General features: G+C 50.4%; 1 protein-coding gene across 9 annotated transcripts in view; it reads left to right on the top strand.

The window, feature by feature from the left end:
* The window catches only part of LOC112987945 (USP6 N-terminal-like protein), a 101,385-nt gene that overhangs the window by 63,604 nt on the left and 12,643 nt on the right, over positions 1-25,138 (top strand). For 8 of the 9 annotated variants that reach the window (XM_064513192.1, XM_064513193.1, XM_064513190.1 and 5 more), the window contains 8 exons: positions 4,003-4,076; positions 4,571-4,656; positions 5,807-5,846; positions 7,420-7,500; positions 16,915-17,022; positions 22,109-22,218; positions 23,239-23,287; positions 24,913-25,033. In XM_064513192.1, coding sequence (XP_064369262.1) covers positions 4,011-4,076; positions 4,571-4,656; positions 5,807-5,846; positions 7,420-7,500; positions 16,915-17,022; positions 22,109-22,218; positions 23,239-23,287; positions 24,913-25,033 — 661 coding nt within the window. In that variant the 5' untranslated portion in view covers positions 4,003-4,010. The remainder of the gene's footprint in view (positions 1-4,002; positions 4,077-4,570; positions 4,657-5,806; positions 5,847-7,419; positions 7,501-16,914; positions 17,023-22,108; positions 22,219-23,238; positions 23,288-24,912; positions 25,034-25,138) is intronic. The other variant, XM_064513197.1, reaches the window with a different exon arrangement.

Here is a 25,138-nt window from a genome sequence, read left to right as displayed (position 1 = left end):
TTAGCGCCTCTGTGGGAAGAGATCCTGGTTTGGGGTTGTGTGTAGCTACCTAATTTTAGGTGCGGTAGGGGCTACTCTCATAAAGCTCAGCTTTTCTTAGCCCATCAAGTACAACTGTGTCACGAACCTTAAGCGACTATGTTACTTTTAAGGGAAGGAGCACAGATCATAGATTGAGATACTCCATTTTCCCTCGGCATTTACAAGATAACATAAAAATGCTCTTAAGAAAAAAATACGGGAGGTTTTTGGAGGACTGTATCAGTAAATCTGACTTGCAGACTGGCAATGTTTTTTGCACTGAGGCTTGGATTTTTGTTGGCAGAAGGAAGGGGTCTGCCTCAATACTTGAAATCCCAGCTGGAGAATTAATTTCAGGAAAGTCGTTCTCATCAGCTAGGAGAAGTTGGGGTATTTTGTGACAAGCTTGGATTTGCGGATTGCTCGGTTGCGTTCGGTGCGGGTAAGTGGGAACATACATTGTGACTGACGTGTTGGCTTATTGCTACTGGAGTTGGTTATTCCTTCCTTAAATCATAAACCGAGAGCTGGAAATCTGGGGTGGGGGGTTCAACTCATTCTTTTAAAAAGAAACCAATGGTAACTTTGTTTCCTGGTTGAACATAAGGGCTTAGGGGATTTTGTTACTTGTATCTAATATCCTTCTGGAGTTGTTCACATTTTCTTACCGTTCCTATTTGTGGCTGCTACAAGGTATGTGATTGTCACAGAAGCAGTTCTCCCTGGAAAATATGATACTGGAAGGACAAAATTTGAGGGGCAAATTTTGGCAGTCAAAACTACCGCCTCTCTTTGCTACTGCCATGTATAAGTTGTCTCCTGTGTTTGTCTCCTGCACGCAGTGTTTGGCAGGTGGCTGTATTTTTTTAATTATTATTTTGAAATTTATATCAAGGTAGGATGCCTTTCTTCAAACTCTGCAGAAAATAAATGTCTTTAAAAAATAGTTTTCCTGTGCACAAGTCTAATACCTTTGTCACTGTAAAGAGAAAACAAATATGTATGTTCCAGATGTGAGATGCAAAACTGGCTACTCTGCACCCATTTCGGGCTGCAGAGAGCCTTTCAGATAGGCTGAAGCCAAAATATATGTGGTCTTGCTGCTCTCTTCTGCTCTGTAAACCTTCCTGTATTACCTTAGCTCTTCCTCTGGTTGTTCTGTTACGGCGTGTGGTCAGCGACATGCAGAATAATTTCCACTTCATAAACGTCTTGAAAAATTGCACACTGAATTTGACATAGTTTATTTTTTCCTCCAGTGTGCAGAATGTTTGTATTTTTAGCAGCACCTAAAGGACCTCATTTGAATCCTGTGGCCCCACGACAGCCAAAAAAATGATGCAGGAAAGGGGGGAGCGAATCTGCCTTTGAGTTAAACTTCTGAGAAAAAGAAACAAATGGAGATGAGCATAAAGCAGAAGAAAGAGGTAGGCAGGAGAAGAAAAACAAGGATGTAACAGACGACATTGTGAGACTGTTACTCAGATCTTGCTGCTTTGAGGGGGGAAAAAAAAAGAAACAGCAATTAACATGTATTGAGCAAAAGCCAAGGCAACGTTTTAAGTAAGAGCTGCAGCTCAAAAAAGTCAGAGAACAAAATACACTCCAGTATTCAGAACAAAGCACACTTCAGTGCCTCTCTTTCAGAGGCATTTTTGGATTTATTCTCGCCCTGAAGTGAGTTTGACTCCTGAATAAATAGGACTGATGTCTTTTTAAAATGTGGACGGGACCGCTAATGGCTGGGTAGCGTTTGCATTTAATCCTGCTTGGAAACAGGGCTGACTGCTGCTTTGCGAATGGAGAGGCGGTGGAAGATGGCTCTCTGCGACCTCAGCCTGGACCGCGAGACACATCGGCCGCCAGCCATCTGCGTGAAGTCACAGCTGGTGACATGGGCCCGTAAGCACTTAATGGTGTCTGACGGCCCGAAGGAGGGGGCTGAGCGCGGGGGAGCCGCTACGGCTTTGCTCAGCGCGTCTCATCTCCCCCACGGTGCTGAGGGAGGTTTTCTTTCCCCTGGGGAAAGTCACGTCCTCCAGCTCATCCCAAGTGCAACTGCTCTTGACGGCTCTGGCACCTCTGGTTCCTTGCTGTCCCTTGATCCATAGATGTCCTCAAATTAATGAGCACTGTGTGGGCAGACGAAAAAGGACCAGGGTGTTAACCTGCTGCATTAAGTGCAAATGAGGTGGGTAGTGATTTTCTTTAAATGTTGCAGCCCGCAGGGGTTTAGGAATTACATTTTTCATTTGTCCCTCCGCACCGTGGGGCACGGGGTAAAGAGGAGGTGGCAGGACCACGCTTGCCTGGGGAAGGGTAGGAACAGGCAGCTGGATAGCTGCTCCTCTTAATCATCCCAGTAAAATCCACTGCTACATGGCGCATACATGCAGTCTGGGTCCTGATTGCATGGTTAACTTTGTGGTTTGTCGTGGGAGGCTTTGAAGTCTGCTCTGCTGGGGTCTTCACATGCTCCCCAGAGCTCCTTTCAAGCCCTCCAACAGATTGCTGGACTGTAGTATTAAAGTTGGTTAGCGTTCAGATACTCTGGGTAAATCACTGGATGTTTCATGAAGTGGCAGTGGGGAAAATAGTTTAATGCTGTAATGCTGTGGTGGCTCTTAAGCTTTTTTTCTTTTTTTTTTCTTCCCCCCCCCCCCCCCCCCCCCATCCCTGCTGGACCTTTTCGCAGCAAGCAAAAAAGGCAAAATCTCCTTAGAGCAGGCAAAATGTAATCTTCCTTCTAACAAGCTGTTCTAAGAGGTTTTCTAATCTAAGTTTCCAAACTCTAAGCCACTTGTGAAATAACTTTAGTCCGTGGTTCCCTTCCTGTTCTTGAAATACATTCTTTCCATGAGGGACTCGGCAGCCTGTGGGGAGTCAGCAGGACTCAGGAGGGCTTTGCCTCCTAGGTGATAATGCAGCGTTACTGCTCGAGGGTTCATCCTGCCCATACTGTACAGCAGCTATAATTTGCATCAGAAGCACAGAAAAACTTGAAAAAGCCCCCAAGTGCTGGGGGCGGAGCGGTCCCCAGGAGCATCGAAGGAGAAGGACTTCGCAGGCCTTTTCTCCGTGTTCCTCCTTGCAGGGAACAGTGCAGAGGGTCCTCTGTAAACTCCTTCCTCTCGTATTTGCCCCTGACACAGCACCCACGTCATGTTTGATACGGGAAGTGATCTTTCTTCTATGTGTGCATGTGGGGTGAGGCAGCGCAGGGGGCACAGATCCCAGGGATCTGACCTAGATCCCTGGGAACTAGATTGGGTCTTAGCTGGGCCAACAGGTTGGTCCATCTCAGACCCCATGGCTGGGGGCCTGTGCGGTTGTCTCACTGCTGCTTGATGTTTTATTCTTATGGATGTTCGTGGAAGCTCATCATTGAGCGGCCAATTGACTTTGCTGCGCGTGCGCTTCAGGAGGCAAACATTTCTCATTTTAGTTCCTCCTTTGATGTTAAATCTGCCTTCAGATGCCCCTACCGAGCTTCGAATGGCTTCACGTACGTAGCTGAGGGCAGAGTTTGGCATTTTGCTCTGCTCCGAGTAAGCACTAAGCTCTGCAGCAATCCAGCTGGCGCAGGGACCGTATAACGCAAGAGCTCTATGGTGAGCACGGCTGGGTTGAATGTCTCCGTTTAAAAGCTTGATGTCTTTTGTAGAGGCATGTGTGTGCCTGGGGACAAAGGCACGGCAGCCGATCCTCCAGCCTCTTATGTGGAGAAAACTCCTGCTTGCTCCAACTCAGTTGTTTCCCTGTGCAGGGACCGAGGACCTGGCAGTCGTTATGTCGTACATGGGAGCGCCACACAGGCTTTGCGTGGAGGCTTTTCCATCTCGGCCTAATTTTAGCTGTGGGATAAGGCTGGAAGTTAAAGTTGTCAGCAAAGCTTTTTTCTATTAGCACTTTCCTAAAATATTTCCCATGCTGCGTACATATTTACTTATCTCTTTTCTTTTTTTTCTCTCTGCCTTACAGCTTCTGACATGAAGAAAGATATAGACACTTTAATAGCCCGGGAAAAAGCGGAGATCGTTGCCAAGTATGAGAAGGTACCAACCTCGTGTGTTTTCCCTAACGTGCTTGCTAAGGCTGGAGCTACTTAGGTGATTAGTCAAGCAGGAATGCTTTGAACAAGGGCTTTTGCCTCCCATGAGGCATCACCACAGTAACACTCGAGTCATCAGGCTTCTGAGTAACAGTCATAGGTGCTGTTTCGTATGCTTTTAGCTGTTTTGCAAGAGCCCAAGGCCTTTACTGGGCATTCTGCTACCATTTCATAGTGCTTCGAAGACCCTTAGGATAACCACATCCCTGTGCCATGCGTTTTCCATGTGTGGAGTCAGCACAGGGCTCGGTGCTTCACCAGCCTTTTTGGCTCCTGCTGGGCCTCCCTGGCTCCCTGCCTGCTTGTGCTCATACACCTTCTGGCACAAAGTATTTTCCAGAGTTTTTTTGTGGATCTCATGTGTAAGAGCACAGCACAGATACTGAATGGGCTTCTCATTTGCTCAGGGTGGCTCACTGTATCTCTTCTGCTTCACAGGGCAGGCAGGAAGGAACTCAGATTGATCCGTGGGAAGATGCTGACTTCACGCTGTATAAAGTTACCGACCGATTTGGATTCCTGCAGTAAGTCCCCTGGTCCTTTCCTGTCCTTGACAGCCTTCGCGCTGTGTGCTCGTTCAGGGTGCTCTTCTGCACAAAATATAACAGATTTCGGCATCTTTGCTGTAAGCCGCTCTTTGGCTTGGCTTGATCAATCCCAAATGTAGAAAGAAAGAATGGATGTGTCTCCTCCCGTATCCACGCATGTGGGAAACACTGGTTTGAATCTGCTGCAAGGCAAGGTTTGGAGCTCTCTGAAACTGCCTCGGAATGATCACGTTGCCTTTAAAAGGCTTTGGGGTAAATCAGCTGGTAGGAAAGGTTTAAAAATGATTTGAAGATATCCTTTCACTTGCTTTTTTTCTTCTTTGGGGAAGGGCTGTTTCCCACTACACCTCCTTGGAGGCATTTAGTCTGAAGGAGCAGCTTTTGCATTTGTGCCTGATGATACAGGGAGGCGTAGCAAAGGGAGAGACCAGATACCTGATCGCTTTTTGATGTGAATCACGGTGCTTCAGTTCAATTTAACACTGTGTGGCCTGGCGTCCACAGCACTGTGGGGCAGCAGGAGTCCGTGCAGCCCAAGCAATGGTTCTAGCGTGGGTTCCCGGGCCGAGCTCCTGGAAGAGCACACAAAGTCGGCGGGCGAGAGCTGCCGACGTGAGCCAGGTTCGCTTCTGTTTTGCCATGCATTCCAGCGAGGTGGACATTTGCACACATAGCTGTGCGTTTTCTTTCAGATGTATTTGTGGAAAAATCAAGTTTCTTGTACATCTTATTCATTCTCCTCCCTTGGAGATGGTGTTCCCCCCCACACACACACTTTTTAAATTGCTGATCAGCTACCTATTGAAGAGGAACTAAAGCCCAGGATTTCCAGCAATGTCCGGTGCTCTGTGTTTCACTCAGCAGTTCCTGCAAGGCAGGGGATTTTTGCTTGGTGCCTTGGGCAGGCTAGATCATGCTGTGTAGTGGTTCCTCTGCCTTTTGGTCCGAGGAGACAGCTGTAGGGAAAGGCGCCAACCCCAGGAGCCGCATCTCCTGCCAGGCCTAGCCAGGTGCTCGGGATCACAAATGCCTCCGGGTGGTTCCCATAGAGGAGGGAGTGCGGCAGCACAGGGTGCTTCACACCCTTCTGGCCTCTCAAATAAACTGTGAACCCTTGCTTTTCCAGCGAGCAGGAGCTGCCGACACGCACCGCGCTGGAAGAAAAGGTGAGAGCCGGCAGCATCGGATGCTTATAGTGCTGTCCAGGGAGGATGTGGGTCTCGCTTTTAGCGAAATGAATGTGCGGGCGAGAGCAAAACGGGCAGCTGGCAGCTGTTGGGTAGTGTTGGGAAGCGAGTAGCATGGCCGTGGGCACGACCTGGCACAGAACGGGCACTCAGGGATGGCTTTGGCTGCGGGGAGCCGCTGAGCGGTCTGGGTCCCGCGGTGAGGAGCCAGGGAGAGCCACGGGGGCTGCGAGGCCTGTGCGGCTGCAGCTCAGCCAAGCTGGAGATGCCGGGGCCCCTGAGGGAGTTCCCAAATGCAAGAGGTGAAAACGAATACGTGCAAAGGTGCAATGAGATCCTCTGGCCAGTGGCTCCATTTATGGCTGCTTTCTGAGTCTTTGGTTTCATAAACTTTTGGAGCTTTAATTTCATAGCTTTAGGCACCCCTCTTCCTGCACGCTACAGTAAAGTTGCACACCCTAAAGCAAGAGGGAGCTGGGCCATAGCTCCTTCTGGGAAAAACCTCCATTGCTTTTCCCCTGCTTTGGCACATTGCGCAACAGCTAAAAAGAGGAAAAACACAGGAGGCTGTGGGTAACCCTGCTTCCCACCCTCATCTCCTCCGAGCTGGGGGTGCGGGGGATGTTAAATGGGGCAGCAGCTGATTGCACCTCTCCAGCAATGGCTGGTCGTTGTGCAACGGCTGCTGCAATGCAGCGTTGGGATCCGTTTCTGCATGGGCCTGGAGGAGGCGGCAGGCAGCAAATGAGCTTTAGTGAACCTGTCAAGAGCAGTACTCCAGTGCGTCACTTTTAAATGTTTCATGGTAATTACTGAGGGCTCCTGCAGCCCAGACATTTTTTTCAGTAATAAAAAGGAAAGTGGCCTTACCTGACTGGAACAGGGTGATTAGTGCTGTTTCTGCACAGGTTGATTAAAGTCGAAGTGTTTAGGGAGGAAAGGTGTTTTGTTTTGAGAGCAGAGCTGAGCCGTTCTGAGAATATCTCACGCACTGTGCCACAGCTGGAGGAGAGGAAAGCTAACCTCAAAAATGGCAATTGCCTGTAATGGGCTGGGGTTGTGAGCGGGCTGTATTGAATAATGGTTCGCTCCCTCGGTTCATCCAACAAAATGCGTTGCCAGCCTCAGAGGGACCCACTTGGGTCTGGTTTATGGTGACGTGAAGTTGGCTTCTCTGTTAGGATCTTGCAAACTGGAACTAAACTGTGTCTTGTGTCTGCCTGCTGTCTGGCAGACGCAACGCACAGCGATTTGTGGCTGGTTGAACGTAGAAGGGTTTTGTTGTCTGAGAAATGCTCCTGCTGATATGCTGCCTGCAATCAAAGCCTGCATTTCTAGCTGTTTTTTACAACACCTCTTTAATTAACCTTGTGTTAAATTGCTGGTTCCTGCAAACACCTCTTGGTTATTTCTGCCACTGCTGCAAGGTCTCTGTATGTCACTGAATGTAAAATGCAGCTGTCAGAACACCTTGCTCTCATTAGATTTAAACTTCTAGGTAGTATTTTTCTTAAATTTGTTCTGTCTTCCCCCCCCCCCCCCCCCGCACCAGCAAAAACATCAAGAAATTGAACGAGTGGACAAGTGGCTAAAGATGCTGAAGAAATGGGGCAAATACAGAAACAGTGACAAGGTAAGGAGGAAAAGAAAGAGGACGTGTGAGGAGGGGGGTGTGAACAATACATCCTTGGAATGGGTCAGGCTTTCAAACAATTGATAAGAGGAACAGAGATAATGGGAAAATAGTGCCCAATTCTACCAGTTAGTCTTTAATATTAAAGAAGTTTTAAATATTTCCTTGAAATTGCTGGATTACTGATAGAGGAAAAAGTTCTGTTGTGACTAGAATTTTTTTAACAGCAATATGCTAAATGCTGCCTGCATGTTTGCACTTAAGCTCACCTCTGCAAGCGAAAGCAGAGCAAGAGATATTCCTGTGCCCAGCCGGGTCCTTGTAGGTGAAAGTGTACAAGATGTGGCTGTGAAAGCAGCAGGTACTGCGGGCAGCAGGTCGCTTTCCTGGGTTTCCACCATCTGGGAATCTCGTGGAAGATGCGGCTAATACTGCCTAGCTAATTTTCCTCATAATTTCCCCAAGGAGCTTTCCCTTGGGATGAGACTTATTTGCCTGGACGTTACCTAGGCTTTGTTTTTTGTTACTAGCTGCGGCTGTGAGAGCCCTGTTAGCTGCTTGCTGAGGCTGTTAGATTATATTCCTTCATCTGCGAAAATAGTGTGGAGGCACTAATATTTTGTATCGGATTTGGTGTTCAAAATAAGCTCTACACAGAACACCAGTGCAAAATGGAGTTATTTTTAATCAAAATTGAATGGTTTTAGTAAACTCTTAGTACAAGTCCTTTAAAAACAAAATGAGGAAAAAGCAAACCTAATGACAGCTTCTAGACCTTTGCTGCAGCAAGGATGGAAAGATTATGGCCAGCTTGCACCGGTTACAGCGCTCTGTGAGGGCAAAGGGCCACGCTCGCTGAAGAGGGCTGCAACCCACTGCGCTTCTGCGTGAACCTAGGAGCGTCTCATAACCCGTCTCCTAAATCCAGGCATTGCGTCGATGGACAAAATAGCCGCCCCGCTCTTTTTCAGTGCCCTCTTGCCGAGTGGCCCGAATCACTTCTTTCTCTGGCTGTGGTTAGTGCGCGACGCCTTCCTTGTGACTGTGGTGCCATCTGCATGTGAAGTGTTTTGTCGTCCTGCAGCTGTGTAGTTGCTCTAAGAAATGCCGGTTCTCCACATGCGTTTGGGTTCAAAAGCCGGGTGTGTCGGCACCGTAAGGGCAGCAACACTCGCTGCCTCTCTGCCTTGCCGCCGAGCTGGAGACGGAGCCAAAAAGGCGCCCGGGGGGCACCTGGGCTCCTGTGTGGCAGCTGGCAGCAGCGGTTTGGGGAGGGCCGGCTGCTTGCTGGTGCCGGGTGCCGGGAGCGCAGTAATTACCCTGGTGGGAACCCATCCGTTCCCAGACGCGTTCTTGCTTCCTACTTGTCTAGACTCGGCAGTGTCCAAGTGTGTGTGTTCAGCACCCACGGCACAGAAATCGCCATGTAGCTATTTCCTCTTCAGACCTCTTCTTCAGCAGAAACAGGAAGGGGGGGGGTGCTTGCTTTCACTGGTTTTAGCTTTTATTGAGAGTCCGCAGGAGGAATGTGACCCCCGTTACAGAGCAAGCTCTGCTGAGGACATCCAAATAGCTCTGAGAGTGCACAGTGAGCGTCGTGGGAGCAGAGCAGCCGCCTCGCCTGTGCACCGTGAATCCGCAGGGACACCAAGTCTGCCCAACATCACACCAGTAATCTTTCTTTTTTTTAATAAAACTTTAGTTTCATTACAGTGGGAATGGGGCCGGAGATGGACTCAGAACTCTATAACCCTTCTGTTCGCTTGAGAATTTTTCTAATTTAGTTCATCAGTGCTATTCTGTGGGCAAAAACGGAGGCCTCCCAGTGGCCTTGATTTCTCTAACTAGAAGTAGTACTAACTGATCAGTGGCCCTGTGGATAAAATACTCAATTCCGGAAGAGTTTAGGGATTTTCTTCAGGTTTTAAAGCACAGCTGCACTGTGTAATGAGCAGCTGATGTCGCTCAGGTCTTGTGGTGCAGGCACTAGTTTGGGGATTCAGTAATTGGGTTCTTCCTGGTTTTCTCTCCTTCCTTTGCTTCCCCTCACCCCTGATTTCCCCAGGCAAATCTGCAAAATAGGCAACTGCTTTTCCACCTAGGAGGAGTTTTGATGGGGGCCATCTTCAGAAAGAGACAATTTAGTGATGCCAAGTCCTTTAGCTTTGTTTTGGACTGTGTAGGAAGGTGCTTCCTGGCAGCTAGCAGGTTCCTTCTGACTTGGATAAGGCCCTTCGTGGGCACCCATGAGCTGGCTGGTGGGTTGTCGGTCAGTGCTACGCTTAGTTTTGAGCAGTGACGATGGCGTCCTTCAGTCCTTGTCAGGTGTGGTGGCCTTCTGGGTGTTTAGCTCAGGCCCAAAAGTTTTGTCCAAGGCAAAGACAATACAGAGCAAGAAGTCTAGGAGTTTGCGGTGATGAAGGCATGTGAGGGAGTGATGCGGCTGACTGCTTTGACTCCCTGCTTAACTGCTGGGATCCCATTTCCAGGTGTGGTGGTCAGGGTTGGCTGTGGGCACCGTGCAGCCCTCAGGAGCCAGGGCAGGATAAATTTGCCAGCTGGCCTCTCGGACGGGTGACTGAGAGGTGCTAGATGGGCCGTTTACCAGTGAGCAGTTTGGAGGGCTTTATGTCAGAAAATCACAGAGCTCTTGTAATGGAATAAATGACGTTATTATTTATGACAACCCATAAAAGGTTCACGAGCCGTCAGTACAGAAATGGCTTTGTCCCCGTGCTGGAGAACTCCAGTCCTGCTCCAGTGCAAATCGGTATCGGCCTTCGCAGTTAGCTGAGCACTTGGCCCGACATGTTGAGCAGCGAGTGCGTGGGGAAAGGTGAAGTCTGGTGACCCAGAGGAGCATAAAGGCGCTTTGACTGCGGTCCCGTTCAGCCCGACAGTCCCGGTGGCTTATGCCAGTGGAAGTGCGCACAGGGAGGCCTGTGTTGCTTGTGCTAGCAATCACATTGCACAGCATGATGTTAAGTACAAAGCTAAGAAGCTCAGCTTTGCTTTCAGAATAGGTCAGGTTAGGCCCTTCACTTGGCTGTGCTATCTGTCCCGGGAGCCACCTTCCACGCAGCACCGCGCTGTTTGCCTTGCTGTCTTGAGTGGGCGGTGCTGAGCTCCCACAGCCGCGTAGCCCCACGCTTTCACATTTCACGGACGTTGCGCAGAGCATCCCTGTATCGTGAGGAGAGGGCTAGGTGCCTTCAGACGTGGAGTTTGGAGACCTGCAAAGAAAGACAGACCTTACGTTGGCAATGCAGGAATGCCTTCAGAGGGTTACTTTTTGTTTAGTTAAATATGACAGACTCTCGCATCTGATTTTATAAAAAGCAGTGGGTTGTTTTTGTTCCCTCCCTGAGCAGCAGACCATCATTTGCATTGCACTTCAGGTTCCTTTTCAACAGTTCACTGACGTGCCCAAGTGTCACAAGACACCAGTTGTATATTACTTGAATAAAGACTAGGATGGCTAATTAAATTCTAACTGAAAACAGGAGCCTTCTCTTGATGTTCGTTTTGAGACTGCAGTTTGTTACAGGGAAAAAAAAAAATCTTGTTGCGCGAACCTCTGAGCACAGGCAGTTTCAAAGAGAAGCTCTGCTGCCTTTGGCCCCTTTTGAATGGGGTGAAACTGGGTCAGGATCTCACCTGGGGAGGAACAGGGCAGTGGTAGTTCGAACTCCTCCTTCCTCCCCCTTTTCTACGCTTGACCTCGCTGCTCCGGGCTGCCTGCTAGCCATCCCAGGAGCTCTCCCGCCCCAGCTGCCTCGTCTCTCAGCCACAGGCACACCTTTTTTATTTTATTTTTATTTATTTATTTATTTTTTGCATGGGAATTGCTTGCTGGATGTGGAAAATGGTGCGTGCCCCGTCTGGTTGTAGCTGCCTTGGAGGTGACACACTTTGCCTGTGGCTGCTGGCTGCTCCCATGTGCCCCTGTGCAACAGTTTTTGCTTAACGTTCCCTAACTGAGCAGTGCAGTGCTTAAAATGTGCATCCCTGCGTAGTGCTGGTCGCTCCCTGTGTTTTGCAGCTGTTGCAGATTATCTGAAATAAGGCTGAAAAAAACCTCAGAGGATTGTGTCTTATATTCCCTGGCCCAGGGTGGCCTGGCTACACCTAAAATCGTTCCTGACATAACCTGTTTCAGGATGAGCAACAAACAAGGTGGTTTTAATTAAAGCAATGCCCTGGGGCTCCTTGTACTCATCACTGCGTCAGATCTGTCTCCATATCTGTTCCAGACATGTTTTGCAGCAGTATCACTTAATTTTGGTAGAAACAAGTGACAAGTAAGCCCAGTACAATTCCTAGCGTGGATGTGGTTAGACTGACGTAATGGTGCCTTTTCCCGGCTGTATGTACCAACTTGCTTCCACAAGGGAAAAGATACCGAAGTAAACGAATCCACGTGAGGATTACGTGGCTCTGCGGAGCTGGCGCGTGCCAAACCTGCAGAGAAGGATTGTGTTAGCAAGGCAGTCGCCCAACTCGGGGTACGGCACCGCGAGGACCAGGTCATCCGTGTCCTTCGCTGCTGTTTTAAACCTGAGGTAGTGACTCTGCTTGGGGAGTCTGGGAAATGCCCTGCTGGGGCCTTGTAAGAATATACGCAGTTAAGACAGCTCAGCTTTTGGGGGAGGAAGAGAGTGTGCTGGGTGTGCTCCAGCAGCAGTACAGTTCATTCATCATAGCCCTGGAATAAATTGACTCAGAAGAAATATTAGTCCCGGGTGGTTAAGGCCTGGGGAGAGGGTGTGACCTCTGCGCCGTTCGCAGGCTGCTTTTGCCGCTGGCGATGCGGGATGGATCCTTTGGAGAGGGACATCTGTGGCCAAAGATGTCTGGGTTTTGGGCAAAGCCTGTCTTTGTGTGTGGGGGCGGCCTGGTCTCCACTAAAGGTCACTGGTGTGCTGCGTGCTTCATCCAGCATGCGCTGGCAAAGCGGTTTAGGATGAAGCAGTGCTTTTTATCGACTGACGCAGACCCCCGGGAGCGAGTGATCTGCTAACGCTGGAGAGAGCCGGCAGGCGCTTGTCACTGCGGGGTGGTGGCCGTCAGGTGTCCTCCCTGACGCCCTGCAACATCAGGAATAACGCAGGAAAGAGGAGTTTGAGCCCCCAAGCTGCAGGCACAAGGGCGTCTGCATGGGGTGACTCGTGCCTCGGTGGTTCTCGCTTCTCCCCTGTGGCGCACTGCTGCTTCGCTATGTTTTAGCCGTCAACCCTGGCAAGGTGTGCATCATTTGAGTGCCCCCCATCTCTCATGTGGCCACCGCTTCTGCGGTATCCTGCCGCATCCAGCGTGTTTATTCGCGGGATCTTTCCCGCAGGGCGATGGAAGTCATGGGAGTTGGAGCAGAGTCTCAGCGCACAAACACCAGGCTCCATGCAGCTTGTGCCCATGACAAGTCCTCCAAATTGCAGTGTGCTTGCAAGTGTTTGCAGAGCAGAGGACCTGACTCCTTCCCCTGTCCGTACAGGCGAGGCCTGAACCTGTCCGTCTCCTCGTGATGACATGGTAGGGTGACTTCATGTCTCGCTTCACTGCTGCTTGCGGGAAGGCACTCGGTGGTGGCGGCGGTGGGGAAGCTCTCTGCTTGTGACTCATGGGGCAGGAGACTCTGGATCTGATGGAAGAGCTGCTTGTCCAAGAAGGTGCGGGGAACCGCAGAGACGTGTTGGCAAGAAATGAAGTTCCCTGTCCCTTCAGCTGCTCTGGGCTCAGGCTCTCATGAAAGATGTTGCCTTTTTCTTTTTTCTCTCCAGCTTTGCATTCCCTGGCAACAGAGGGAAGTCAGGAAACCCTTTCCAGCTTCTCAGCTTGCCCTCATCACGCTGTAGGGTGTCCTTGCAAGGACCTTCCCTGGTTTCCTCTCTAATGATGCTGGAGTAAGGAAAAGCAGGTAGCATTTTCCTTCCTCCCATGTGTTGCCCTGGGGTGACTATACATGTCCACCTGTGACACGGCAGCTGCAGGGCTTATGTTTGCCCCCACTCTGCTGCACGAGCCCCTGCAAACCTGCTTGCGCTAGAACCAGCGCAGCTGAGCCTCCAGCTGCAGGAATTGAAGCGCAGGCTCATGTTGAGTCCTGGGCGTATTTAGCTTGCAGGGCTGTCGGGCTGAGTCGGGAGCAACCACTATTCCTAAAGAAAGGAAAATGCACGTAGCATTTGAAAGCCTGGACTTTGCTTTGGACTGTCGCATCGTCAATCAGCCAGCTTTTTGGCACGAAAAGGGAGTTGAGCAAGTTTCCTCGGGGGTGGTAATGGGAAGACCTGGAGCACTTGGCAGAGTGCTTTTCAGAGGAAATCTCAAATGCAAGTGGGAAGATGAAGCTTGAGTCTGTGTTTTGATAGCCTTCCCCCTCCCAGCTCTTAATAATAATAATCAAGTATGTGGCGAAGGGAGGAATGGGGATGGGATGATGACCTGTCTCTGCTGCGAGCTTTATATGTTAAAGCCTAGAAAGGAAAGATGATCCTGTGGCCAAACTTGGACCAGTTTTTAAATGCCAGAGGTTTAGTTTTTGACTCTGACATGGCCTTTCTGTGCAGCACCTTGAGCCATCACTTCAACCACTGGCCTCTCAGTTTCCGTCTGTGAAATGGGGTGATACTTGCTCTTCCTCCTCTGCTGTGACTTGGCCATCAGTCTGCTTGGGGCAGGAGCTGCCGTGATCTAGGAGCTCTCTCCTGATATTTAAGCATTCAGCTGTTCATTAGAGACAAAAGATCGTGACCTTGAGTTTTATCCATATTTCACACGAAGCAGGAAACTGCTCGGAGTTGAAGCTCTCACCTGCTGCCTTCTTGCAGTCATTTCATCCCAGCATAATTGCTGCTTTTAGTGATAGCTTCCCTGTTTGCCTTCAAGTTTCACGCTGAAGGAAAATTGCTCATTTTTACTCCTCGTGACTCATACAGCTCTGAGGTTTTATCGCTTTCACTCCTGGAGGCGGTGGGAGGAGGAAAGCCCTGGGATAAATAACAGAGAGGCTTTTTAGTTTGGTTCAGTCTCAGCATGTTTTGAAACTCCCTTGTTCCTGCTGCACTCGCATACAGAGAAAGTCATCAGAGACGCTTACTATATGCTGGTGAGGATTGTATTCACTGAAGTACAACAATAACAGCTCAAGAATTCAAAACAAAATGATTTTCTTCCCACAGACTTGAGCATCTTGTTCTACCTTGGCAACTGTCAGTCAGTCTCTCATAATGCTTTGGAAGTAAATAAATCGTGAAGTAATTTTAACTGAATTGAAATCTCGATCTCTCCTCAGCCTTTGCTTTGCTATGTCCCGGATGCCTGTTGGAGGCAGGCTTTCCTTGGCTCCGTATCGGTACAACTCGGGCAAAATACTTCATCTAGTCATGTTGTATCCCTACTCCTGACAAACGACGCTTCTTTCGTGCCGATTTAAGTTGATTTTTTCCCCCCCGAAAGGGGAACAGAAATCATCTTCTGAAGGCGGTTGATCCAGAAGCTGGGTGCCTGGATTTGCAGGGGCTGGGATGAATCTGTCTAACATGTTGCTTAGAAGTTTTTTCCAGCTGTCCATAAGAAGGACCTCCTTGCGTGAGCCTTGCCCAAGAGGATGAGCGGAAGCAGCGTCACTTGACATATGGGGGCAGACTATGAATTAAGCGATGTCCTGTTTAAAATGAGAGATGCTATCGCAGAGGCTGCTGACCCTCCACAGCCACGCATGCATCTCGATGTCGTGCTTGAGGTTCTTGTTCAGTATTCGCAGGGGAAAACATGGTCTTGCCAAGGATGTTTTGAGGGGATAGTTCTCTATGCATTGGCCCTTCAAAGCTAATGAGACTGCGCGTGGCGGTGAGCCATCCAATGTAAGTCATAAGTATGGGCGGCAGCAGACTTGGGGGCAGAGCAAAGTGTTTTGCAAGTGCTTAGACTGGATTTAAAAATGTTGAACAGCCGTAGTACTTGTAGGGCATCTGTGTCAGAAGAAATACTGAAATATTTACTGTAGCTGGATGGACAAGTGCTCTAGCACCCTGTCTAGCTTACACAGCCCTCACTTCTACTAGTGCTATGTGGTGGTCTTTGCATTTATTATATATTACATATATGTTTATTTACTTTGAGTAGGATAACATTGTTTCTTTGCAGTCTCCTAGCCTGTCTGCTGAACCCTACCTCCTGTCTTGTCTTGCACTAGCTCTCTGGGGCAAGAGCTGTCTCTGCTGTGTTTTGTACAGCCCCTACTACCTCAGTAAGCCTAGCGCTGCAGACGGTAATAAAGCCAGGAATGGGAAGAGTGCGAGTCCGTAGTCTGGGAGACTCTCAGCTCGGTTACACTAACTGCACCCCGCAGAGTCACCCCGGAGAGCGTCGTGCTGTGTGTGAACTGCGTCGCAGTGTGAAGCACAGTGCCGTGTTTGCATTCCTTTTAGCCTTGCATACAGATGAGAGCTTAAAATTCAAGCCAGGAATGAGAATACTGATTATGTGAGATGTGCCAGAAAGGGAAGGTGAAAGTAGCAAATGCTCGGCTCCATGTAGGAGATGGGAATGCGACGCTGCAGGACCACATCAGACATGCCAGGGCGTCTCTGCGCAGCGCTCCGCTCCGTAACGGAAATCCCCCGGCCAGCGCAGCTGGGGTTTGGGCAGTACGCGGCAAATCCATGCCCTCGCCCTGGGGACCTCGGGAGCCGTGAGGAATGCTGCAGTTGGGTTTTGCAGTGCAGCTGCAAGGCATTTCAAGGGTGGGATGAATGGATGGGTGGAAAACGTTCAGAAATAAGACACTTTTTGTTTTTTGAAGTTCTTTCTTTGAATGGGAGAAGTCGGGTGAAACAAAAGCCCCTTTTCTTTCCGTTTCCCATTGAAATTTAATGGTCTCTTTAGGGGGAGAGGGCCTTATGACAAGAAAAAAGGGAAGCATCTGCGAAATGCATAAAGTGAACACGTGGAGGTGGGAGGGGAGACGCATGCACGTTTCTTCCCTCATCCTTCTCCTTGCTTCGGGAACGCTACCCAGGCTGTTACTCCATCCGGGGGGAGAGCTCTCGCTGTAGCCCACGTTGCCCCCTGCCAAGCCACGAGTCTCTCTTTGGGACTTGCTGTGGAGCCCTGTGATCCTCATGGGAAGGGCTCGCCTATCCAAGAAGAAATATATTTTTTTCCTAGTCTCTGAGCGTCCTTGTAGGAATGGCCATGCTGGATCAGACCAAAGGGTTGTGAAACAAAGGAGCCTGGGTCTGACCCTAGGAAATGGAGAGGAGATCAGGGCAGGCTGGTGTACGGGGAGCATCACCACTGTAAAGCGCGTCAGATGCCTTCCCTGTGTGAAGGGGATGGTTCACGTCCAGCTGAAGACGCACCCCTCCAGAAGACCGGGTCACGCTGATGCTGTGCGCGTCTTTCTTCTTACAGATGTATCGGCGCGTGTACAAGGGGATCCCTCTCCAGGTGCGAGGCCAGGTCTGGTCGCTCCTGCTGGACGTCGAGAAGATGAAGAAAGAGAACGAAGGGAAGTACGAGGTAGGAGGCCTTTTTGCAATGACAACGAGAGGAGCCCGTGGCTGGCTGGGTGGGATTTCACCTTGCGGAGGTGGGTCAGACCCAAGACAGACGTTGGCATTTCTGTCTTTGCATCCAAGTCCTCAGAAGGGGAAGTTGCTGGTGGGCAGGAGTGAAATGGGGTTTCCTAGGGGGGAGCTTTTGGAGGAGGAGGAGGACAGCCTTGCCTCCATGTCCTCTCCCACTAGGAAGCGGTGCACTGGCATTTGTACAACGTGCACTGCCGGTGGGGCTGAATGCCTGCAGTGAACTGCTGTGACCTTGGAGAAGGAAAGGCTTCAAATTAGTGAAGACTGAAAATGAAAAGGGGATAAAGTCTTTATCCCTGCGTATGTTAGGCTGGGATCTGGTGGCCACCTGCTTTCCCTAACACACTAATTCCATCTATTCTACTGGAAGTTGCTAGCAAAGATGTTTTAGGTGTTACTGCACCCTCACAGAGAAAGAAAAAGTTTAGCTGTAAAGGCCTTAGCTGCTATTTTCAGAGCTGCCTAGGATGATTCTGAGTATCCAAAAGCGAGGTACCATAAAGCGGTGGGTACTAGGCATTTCACTAAAAGCAAGTACGCAAAGCTCTGCTTGTGGTTGAAAATTTCCCTTGTGATGTTTTGAAATGTGCAGAAAAATCAGAAGATTTAAACCAGCAAAAACAGGGTCTTTAGCCAAGAAATTCACTTAAAGGCTGGATGGAGGTGGGTTCCTGAAAACTCGTGGAGGGATTTCTAATTGTGGAGCGTCCTGGTTTGCAGCTTAGGTGTGTAAACAGAAGTTGACTGTGCTGGCAGTGTTGGAAGCTTGGCTTGAAATGGCTGCTGTATTTTTTCTTTTACCTTCAAGTAGGTTCTTAATCTTTTTACAGAAATGTTGTCTTGAAAGTCTCTCTTCAATTTATGTGATTTTCTCTGCAGATAGGAGCAAAGTTTGACTTCCATTGCTTTTTATTAAAGCTTTTTACGCTGCGGTGTTCTTGAGGATTCCTTGGTGTGAAATGAATTTCTGCAGTATGTATTGAACAAGAATTCAAATGATAGGGGTTGTATTTTATTGCAACAGAGGCATTTTTGCTTCAACCGCCTCGCCTGTTTTACACCATCTTTTTTCACATGCAGCTTGTGTAACTGCCTGGTTGAGAGCTTAACTTCTCCTAACTTCTTTTATGGTTTCTCTTTTGATAGCTTGTAGGCGGTCTGTGACACAGGCTACACGAAAAGGTATTTTATGGCAGGGTCTGTGCAAACGCAGAACAAACCGAAAGGTTGTTCGGCAAAGCTTGCAATGCACGTAGTCTCGGAGACTCTGTGAAGCATGTCCCCTCCGTCCCCTCTCGCTGCCTGCTCTTTGCCTCCAGCGAGGGGGTGCGTGATGCCAGCACGTGTGGCAGGGGACGGTCTGCAGGAGAAAAGGCCTTTGCAGGGCACAGGGCAATCCTGAGCTTTTGGCAGTGAGTACCGCACGATGGGCTGGCCCAGCAGAGCCTAGTGCTTACCTGGTATTTCTAAAATCTCCCCCTATGAAGCAAGATAACACTAACACTTCTTACAGTTAAGTCAAGCATAGATGTTAGTAGAGAAATGCTGCTGCTCCAGAGTCACATGAGGGGATTTGGGGGACCATGGGGTGGGATCGCGCTAACGAGCAGGGCTTATGAAGCTCGCCCAGCAGGCAGGCTTTGGTCGCGCTCCCTCCCGAGAGGCTGGGCCGGGCAGCAGGCCACCTAAATGGAAGTCCCAAGCAGTTTATCGGAGCTCCAGAGGCGTCTGCAGTAAACAGGAGCTGCAGGGTCGAGGGGCTTTGCTGGCCTCAAGTCCCTGAAAGCTCTCAATCCTTCTCCGCTTTGGTGCCACCTGCCGCCAGCCATGAGCTCTCCCTTTCCCTTGCTCCAGAGACAGCTCAGAGCCCCGTCTTGGAAGGGGGATTTTGCTTTCAGGAGGGAAGGAGGGGGCTGTCTCAGCCCCTCGTCCTGCCGGGGCCAGCCCCGAGGCCGGCCTGTCTCCCCGTGGGGCAGAAACCAGGGCACAAGCTAAAAACCTTCCGCGTGGGCCTTCAGCGAGCCTCTGCCCGGGGACTGCATCCCGTCTGCCGGTGCGAGGGCAGGACCTGCTGGGTGCCGTGGGTGCTGCCGCCTGGGCAGGGTCCCTAGGGGCTGAGCGCATCCCTCCAGGCGGCTGAACCAGCTGCTTGTTGTCTTTGCCCACGTCCCCCGCTGCAGAGATGTTTCAAGCGTGCTGGTCCCCCCCGACCTGCTCTGGCCGCGGAGCTACTGCCTGAGCTGCTCCGGAGACCTTACTCGTCCGTCTGCATTGCCTCTGGAGCGGTTCAGTTATAAAGCCTGCTCCAGCTGTTTTCCTTTTTTATTTTTGCCCGTGTTTTCCTCCGGGGGTGGCTGCTCGGAGGCTGGCCGCGTTGTGCTGCGTCCCTGCAGGCAGGGGACTTTCCAGCTTGGCTTCGCTGTGGGTGCGATGCTGAGGGAGCTAAGTCCCTTGCCCGGAGCCATCTGCCTTCCCGGGGTTTCTGCTCTGTAGCCACGACTGAGAGTTTGAGGAGAGCCAAAACAGGAGGTAGGAGGGCTGCGTTTGCTGTGGGGCAGGACGGAGGCTTCTTGGCTTTTACCCGCTGCTTTGTGAAAGGTCTCTCGTGTGGGACCTCCAGCTTCCCAGCCTCCGTTCTGCCGCCAGAGCTGGCAGCGCTAAGGAGCTCAGCAGAGCAGCTGCAGGAGCCCCTGGGTTACTTAAATAAGGAGAAAAGAAAAACAGCCGGTCTTGGGCTTGTTGTTTACAGGCTGCAGAATTAATAAAGCCTCCTGGGTGCAGAGAGGCTGCAAGCTGCTGCGTAAGGTGCTCTGCAGGTGCACTGGCTTTTTTTCTATTTTGTCTGCCTTCGGTTGCACCCTCACCGTGCGGCTCCTTGAGGCGTAGCTCGGTTCGGCATGCCTGGTCCTGTACCCGAGCAGCTCCGTTCATAAAGCACATGTTGTCCCCTAACCCAGGGTGGCCCTGGGCGGCTGCGCGGTGGCCTGTGGGCCCCGCTGGCTTTCCCAGATGGGTACAGCACACGGGGTGCGTTTTCAAGCCAGGCTCATTGAGGAGGGCTGAAGCAGTCAGAGCACACCAAAGTACTGGTTTTTTATAGGCTTTGGGCAAGATTTCTGTGCTGTTCTGGTAGGGAAAAGAGAATGTCTCTAGCAGGGAAACATGAACTGAAGTGACCTGGTGTGCGTGAATAGTCGTGCTGTCTCAGGTAGACTCCCTCCTTTATAAAAGACAAGCTATGAGATGCAGAAAGCACAGGATTTGAAGCAGGGAAACGATACTGTTTATCAGCTCTTCATTCCACCGCTGTCTTTTTCTTAGCCTTCCTTGCCAAAATAAGCCCTGTGCTGTTGCTTCTCCACACGGTTGCTTTCAAGGTCTGACTCGGTGCTCCCAAGAAAAGCTGCGATTGCCCCCGAGCACTGGGTGCGCGGGAGCGACCTGCCAGGTGTTAATGACGTCTGATGTTCCCCAGAGTGGACATGGCCACTTTGGGATGGAAACAGCAACCTGGAGGCGCCTGGTATCAGACTGACAAGCAGCTGTAGGACAGCAGCTGCTCTAGAACATATTTCATTCATGCAGTTAAGCCCGGGGATATTAAAGAGGGCAATTATATGATCACCAGCAGCACCTGAAAGCTGTGAGTGAGATGAGATGCTGAGCTGTAGTGTGACGGTCCTTGCTTGCATTCATGGGGCTGAAATGAAGGCTACAGAGGGGGCTGCAGCGGGATTCATCCGGGGAGCTTGATCAGGGCTTGGGACCCTGAGCAAGGGTGTGTAATTGGGTGAGGTGGGCTTGGCTCTGGCAATGGGTTTCCGTTTTATGTGGTGGACTTCATTCCTTCATCTGCCTGAAATGCCAGCATGGGGGGAATACGGGGGTGTTTGGGAGTCTAGTTTCTATTCTGGACTGCGCCAGTTCCTTAAAACTTGCACCAGTCCTAGTGAATGCCCCAGAGTCATTTTTTCCAGGAATCAGTGGAAACTTTCTAAGCTAAGATGATTCTCTCCTTCAGGGGAAGAAGCAGTTAGAGATTACTTCACAGAGAAACCTGAGTCATAACAGTTTGGGCTTCATTATGACTGAGCCTCTGAAAAGCTTGGGGACGCCGTGCTGTTGACCTGTGTGTGTTGGCTATAAATGTGTATCATTCCTTAAGCACCCACAGAGGTCTCGACGCTTTATTAGAAACCTCAGAGAGAGTGCTGGGCCTGGTGCAAGCGTAGGTCTGCACGTTAAGATGTGCGAATGCTGGTTTGGTGGTGGTGTCAGTCACAGCAGCAGTGGTGGTGTGTTTTTATTTCAGTGCACTCATCGCTGACCTCGATGATGAGAGTGCTACAGTCGTTGTTTTGGAGGTACCTCAGTGACAAGGTGGAGTGTAAAAGAGCAGGTTGTGCAGGCTCAGCACTGCCTCTGCGCGCGTGGCATTTATTCAGTGGGGCTGAGGATACGTTTGTCCAGGTCCCCCTCTATAGGTGTGCGTGCTACCAAGACACTTGCGGTCTGCCTTTGTACCAAGGTGAGCTGGGGCTTTGCTTTGGTTGTCGCCCCTCATCCCCTGTGATACGCTGGCCTGTCTGGTAGGGTGGAGAGGCTGAAGCAGCATCCGGGTGGGTGCTCTGAGCTCGTTGGCAGAGGCTGTGTTTCGCCAGCGGCTGCTGGGCTGTCTGGCTCGCGTTTCCGTGCCTGTACTTGTTCTGCAGCGGCAGAAGGACCAGGCCTGGCCAAAACCTCAGTCTCTCCTATTTCATTTGATCTCAGACAGATGGAGCAGAACGGCCGAGGGGGAGGCAGGTCATCTCCAGGCTGCAGTTTGCTCTCTGCAAAGCAGCGGTGTCTGAATTATTCTGCAGAAGTCTGTAGTGCGGCAGCTACAGGCTGGCTGAAAGGGCTCTGACTTGCCCTGCTGCAGGAAGGGGTGTCTTCTCCCGAGTGGGCTGTATGGCCTGAGACGTAGGCTTGGAGGATGTCTGACCCTTTCCTTTTGTCTACCCCTCTCTCCCATCCAGAAAATGAAGGAACAAGCGAAGAGCTTTTCGTCGGAACTCAAGCAGATAGATTTGGACGTTAACCGCACCTTCCGAAACCACATCATGTTCCGGGATCGCTATGGAGTGAAGTGAGTATGGCATGCGAGGCTCCGCACGCTTTCTGAGCGGGGGTATTTGGGCTGTGCATCCTATGGCTGGCAACCACGTGCGAGCCATGTACGAGCCGTCTGAGCAGGGCTACCTCCTGCCGCCTAGCTCGGGCCAGGGCTGGTCACAGGGGAGCAGAGCCATCCCCGTGCCTGCTCCGCAAACCACAGGCACGAGGACGGCTTGGGCTGGTGCCACGAGCCAGGAACCTCCCCCCAGGGGTCTGGACTGAGGTCACGGATTTCACGGGTTTCACAGATTTAGCTGTTGACTCCCTCTTTGGACAGGTCCAAACTGGACCAGCCCCAGGTCTTGAGCCAGGCACCACCCTACTGCGGCACTTGGTCCCAGAGTGTTAGGTTGGAACTGCACAAGGCTTGGTTTGGGAAGGCAGGGACCTGGGGCAGGGCAATGTGGACCTGGGCGAGTTGCAGCCTACGTGGCCTCTAAAATGGATGAGTTTGAAGAAATTTGGGAAAAATGGCTTTGTCACTTGGGTGAGCCGCAGCATGGCTGCCCTAAACAGTTAGGGCTGGCGCCCGCACAGAAACATGCCACGCAGGGAAATCTGCGCTTACTTATATGTATGATCATGACTCTTTTAGCAAGGAGCAAAGGGAGAAAGGAAAATCTAATAAATAATGGCGACAGGATTTTACCCCTGGGATACACTTGGTATCTGGGTTGCTGCAAGTCTATAAAAGACAATTAAAACCCACCAAACCAAACCTGAAGAGCAGGTGTGTTGAAAACGGTACATATGGGTATGTGTACGTCTCTGTCCTGGGTGATCTGCTGATGCAGCAGCATAGCCCTGCTGTGTGGAGCTCCTGGTGCGTCTGCACTGAAGGAAGCAACCCCATCCCACTTGCCTGTAGAGGTGTAAAAGATGTAAGTTTGGTTATTTTTAAGCCTTTGCTCTTTGTGTGTATGTGTGTTTGTGTACACACAGTGTCCGGGACTTCACACTTAAGTGTTTTCATGTCCTTCTTTGTCCCTAGGCAGCAGGCGCTGTTCCACGTGCTGTCAGCATACTCCGTTTATAACACCGTAAGTAGTAAGTTAGTCCAATTAAAGTGAATAGTACTGTGCTGATGTATGTAACCGGCATTCGTCATTTACCTTCCTTGTGGAGCCAGTGGTAATTCCAGTTTAACTCCTAATGGGGGTTTGTACAGAGAGCTACAATAAGACATATTTGCAGGCAGAATAAGTGCTGGATTCTTCATGCTGTTGTTTCATTCCCTTCTTCATTTTCCCCCCTGGTAAATGACATCTTGCAGATTTGGTTTGGATGAGTGTCAGCACAGGGCAAGAATTTGCTCTTTGACTTGCCTGCAGGACTAGCCTCCTAGTCAAAGAACTTGTCTGTACATCACATTTTTGCCTTTTCGTCATACGTTGAATAGCATCCTCATTGCTGAAAACACTGATTGGTTACAGTGAACCAGCCATTTTTAGCTGAAGGACACAGGCAGAATAGGCCTAAATTAGCTGCAGACTCTGCCAGGAGGGGACGACTACCCCAGAAGGCGCAGTTTGCGCAGGGTGGGAGCCAAAGAGACAAAGACCCTTCCTTCCCTCTTGCCGCATACATAAAGGCTTTCCAGATTTTTTTTTTTTAATTACTTCACTGCTTGCATGGCTAAGGGAATCCAAAATAGCATCAGAGCCACATGCTGTTTATCATCCCATCCAGTTTTCCTTGAAATAGCTGCAGGCGCTACTTACAAATTGGCTTTTTGCGACTCAGATTTGCATTTATTTCACTCCACCCTCCAGGTTCAAGCCACGCTGGTGGGGTTGGATCAGAGGCTCATCTTCACAGTAGGGAATGACCCAGTGCTCTCGTTCAGGCAGCTCAGCAGGCCTCCTGGTTTATTTTGTGGACGTGCTGGGACCCACGAGAAGTAAAGCAGAGGTCTGCAGCCAGGTCGAAGCTCCCAGTTTAGCTGTCACAGCTAAAAGTCCAGAGAGGTGGGGTGGGTTTGGGTGCTACAGCCTGATGTAAAACCTCCTGATGTCTAATCTGTTGTGGAAACACAGGTGTGCGATGAGCTGTCTCCCAGGTCTGTCTCCCAGACCTTTCAAGTCTTTTATGAGCATTTTGAAGGTGCTGTTCAACCAATGGTACAAACTCAGGGAGGTTTTTCAGAGGCCCAAGTAGGAGCTTGACCCTTGCTGAGGTGAGCAGAAGCCAGGTGCCCTCCTTAGACTGGGAAAAAGAAAGAGGGAGAAGTTCATGTGGTGGTTTTACCCATCATGTGAAGGTGCCCAGAGATTTTAAAGCTTTGCAAGTGTGGGGCACTGTAGAACATAGTATATTCACCTCAGGGGAGCTATAAATTTGGGAATAGATAGTAAAAATAAATAAATAAATAAATAAAGCAGAGGGACCTTGAAACAGGACAGGGAGGCACAGGCAGCTTAAACTGCTTCTGACAGTTCCGGCTTAGCGAGTGAGCAACAGCACAGGCTCTGCGGAGGGCCCAAGGATCCCTGCTGCTTCCTCCCTTGGGTCTTTCGCACGTCCCACATGTGCCCTTTTGCAAGCAACAACATCATGAGGGTCTTAAAACACGGCACGGAGGAAACCGCAGCTGCACACGAGCCTAGCTGGCTGCCACTGAGCGAACGCGGCACGCGAGCACATGTGCCCCTCTTGGTTCTTGCAGGAAGTGAGCTACTGCCAAGGGATGAGTCAGATTGCAGCCATCCTGCTGATGTATTTAAATGAAGAGGATGCATTTTGGGCACTGGCACAGCTGCTAACCAACCAGAGGCACGCGATGCATGGTAAGGCTTGGGAGCGGGGCAGGGCAAGGGTTCTGCCCACAGAGATTTGCTGAGAGAAGGCTGCAGGTTGCTATTTATTTGGTCAGTAGAGCCTTGTGTTCCCTG

This window comes from Dromaius novaehollandiae, chromosome 5 (genome assembly GCF_036370855.1).
Source record: "Dromaius novaehollandiae isolate bDroNov1 chromosome 5, bDroNov1.hap1, whole genome shotgun sequence".
Classification (NCBI taxonomy): domain Eukaryota; kingdom Metazoa; phylum Chordata; class Aves; order Casuariiformes; family Dromaiidae; genus Dromaius; species Dromaius novaehollandiae.
This window is presented reverse-complemented; position numbering and strand designations above follow the sequence as displayed.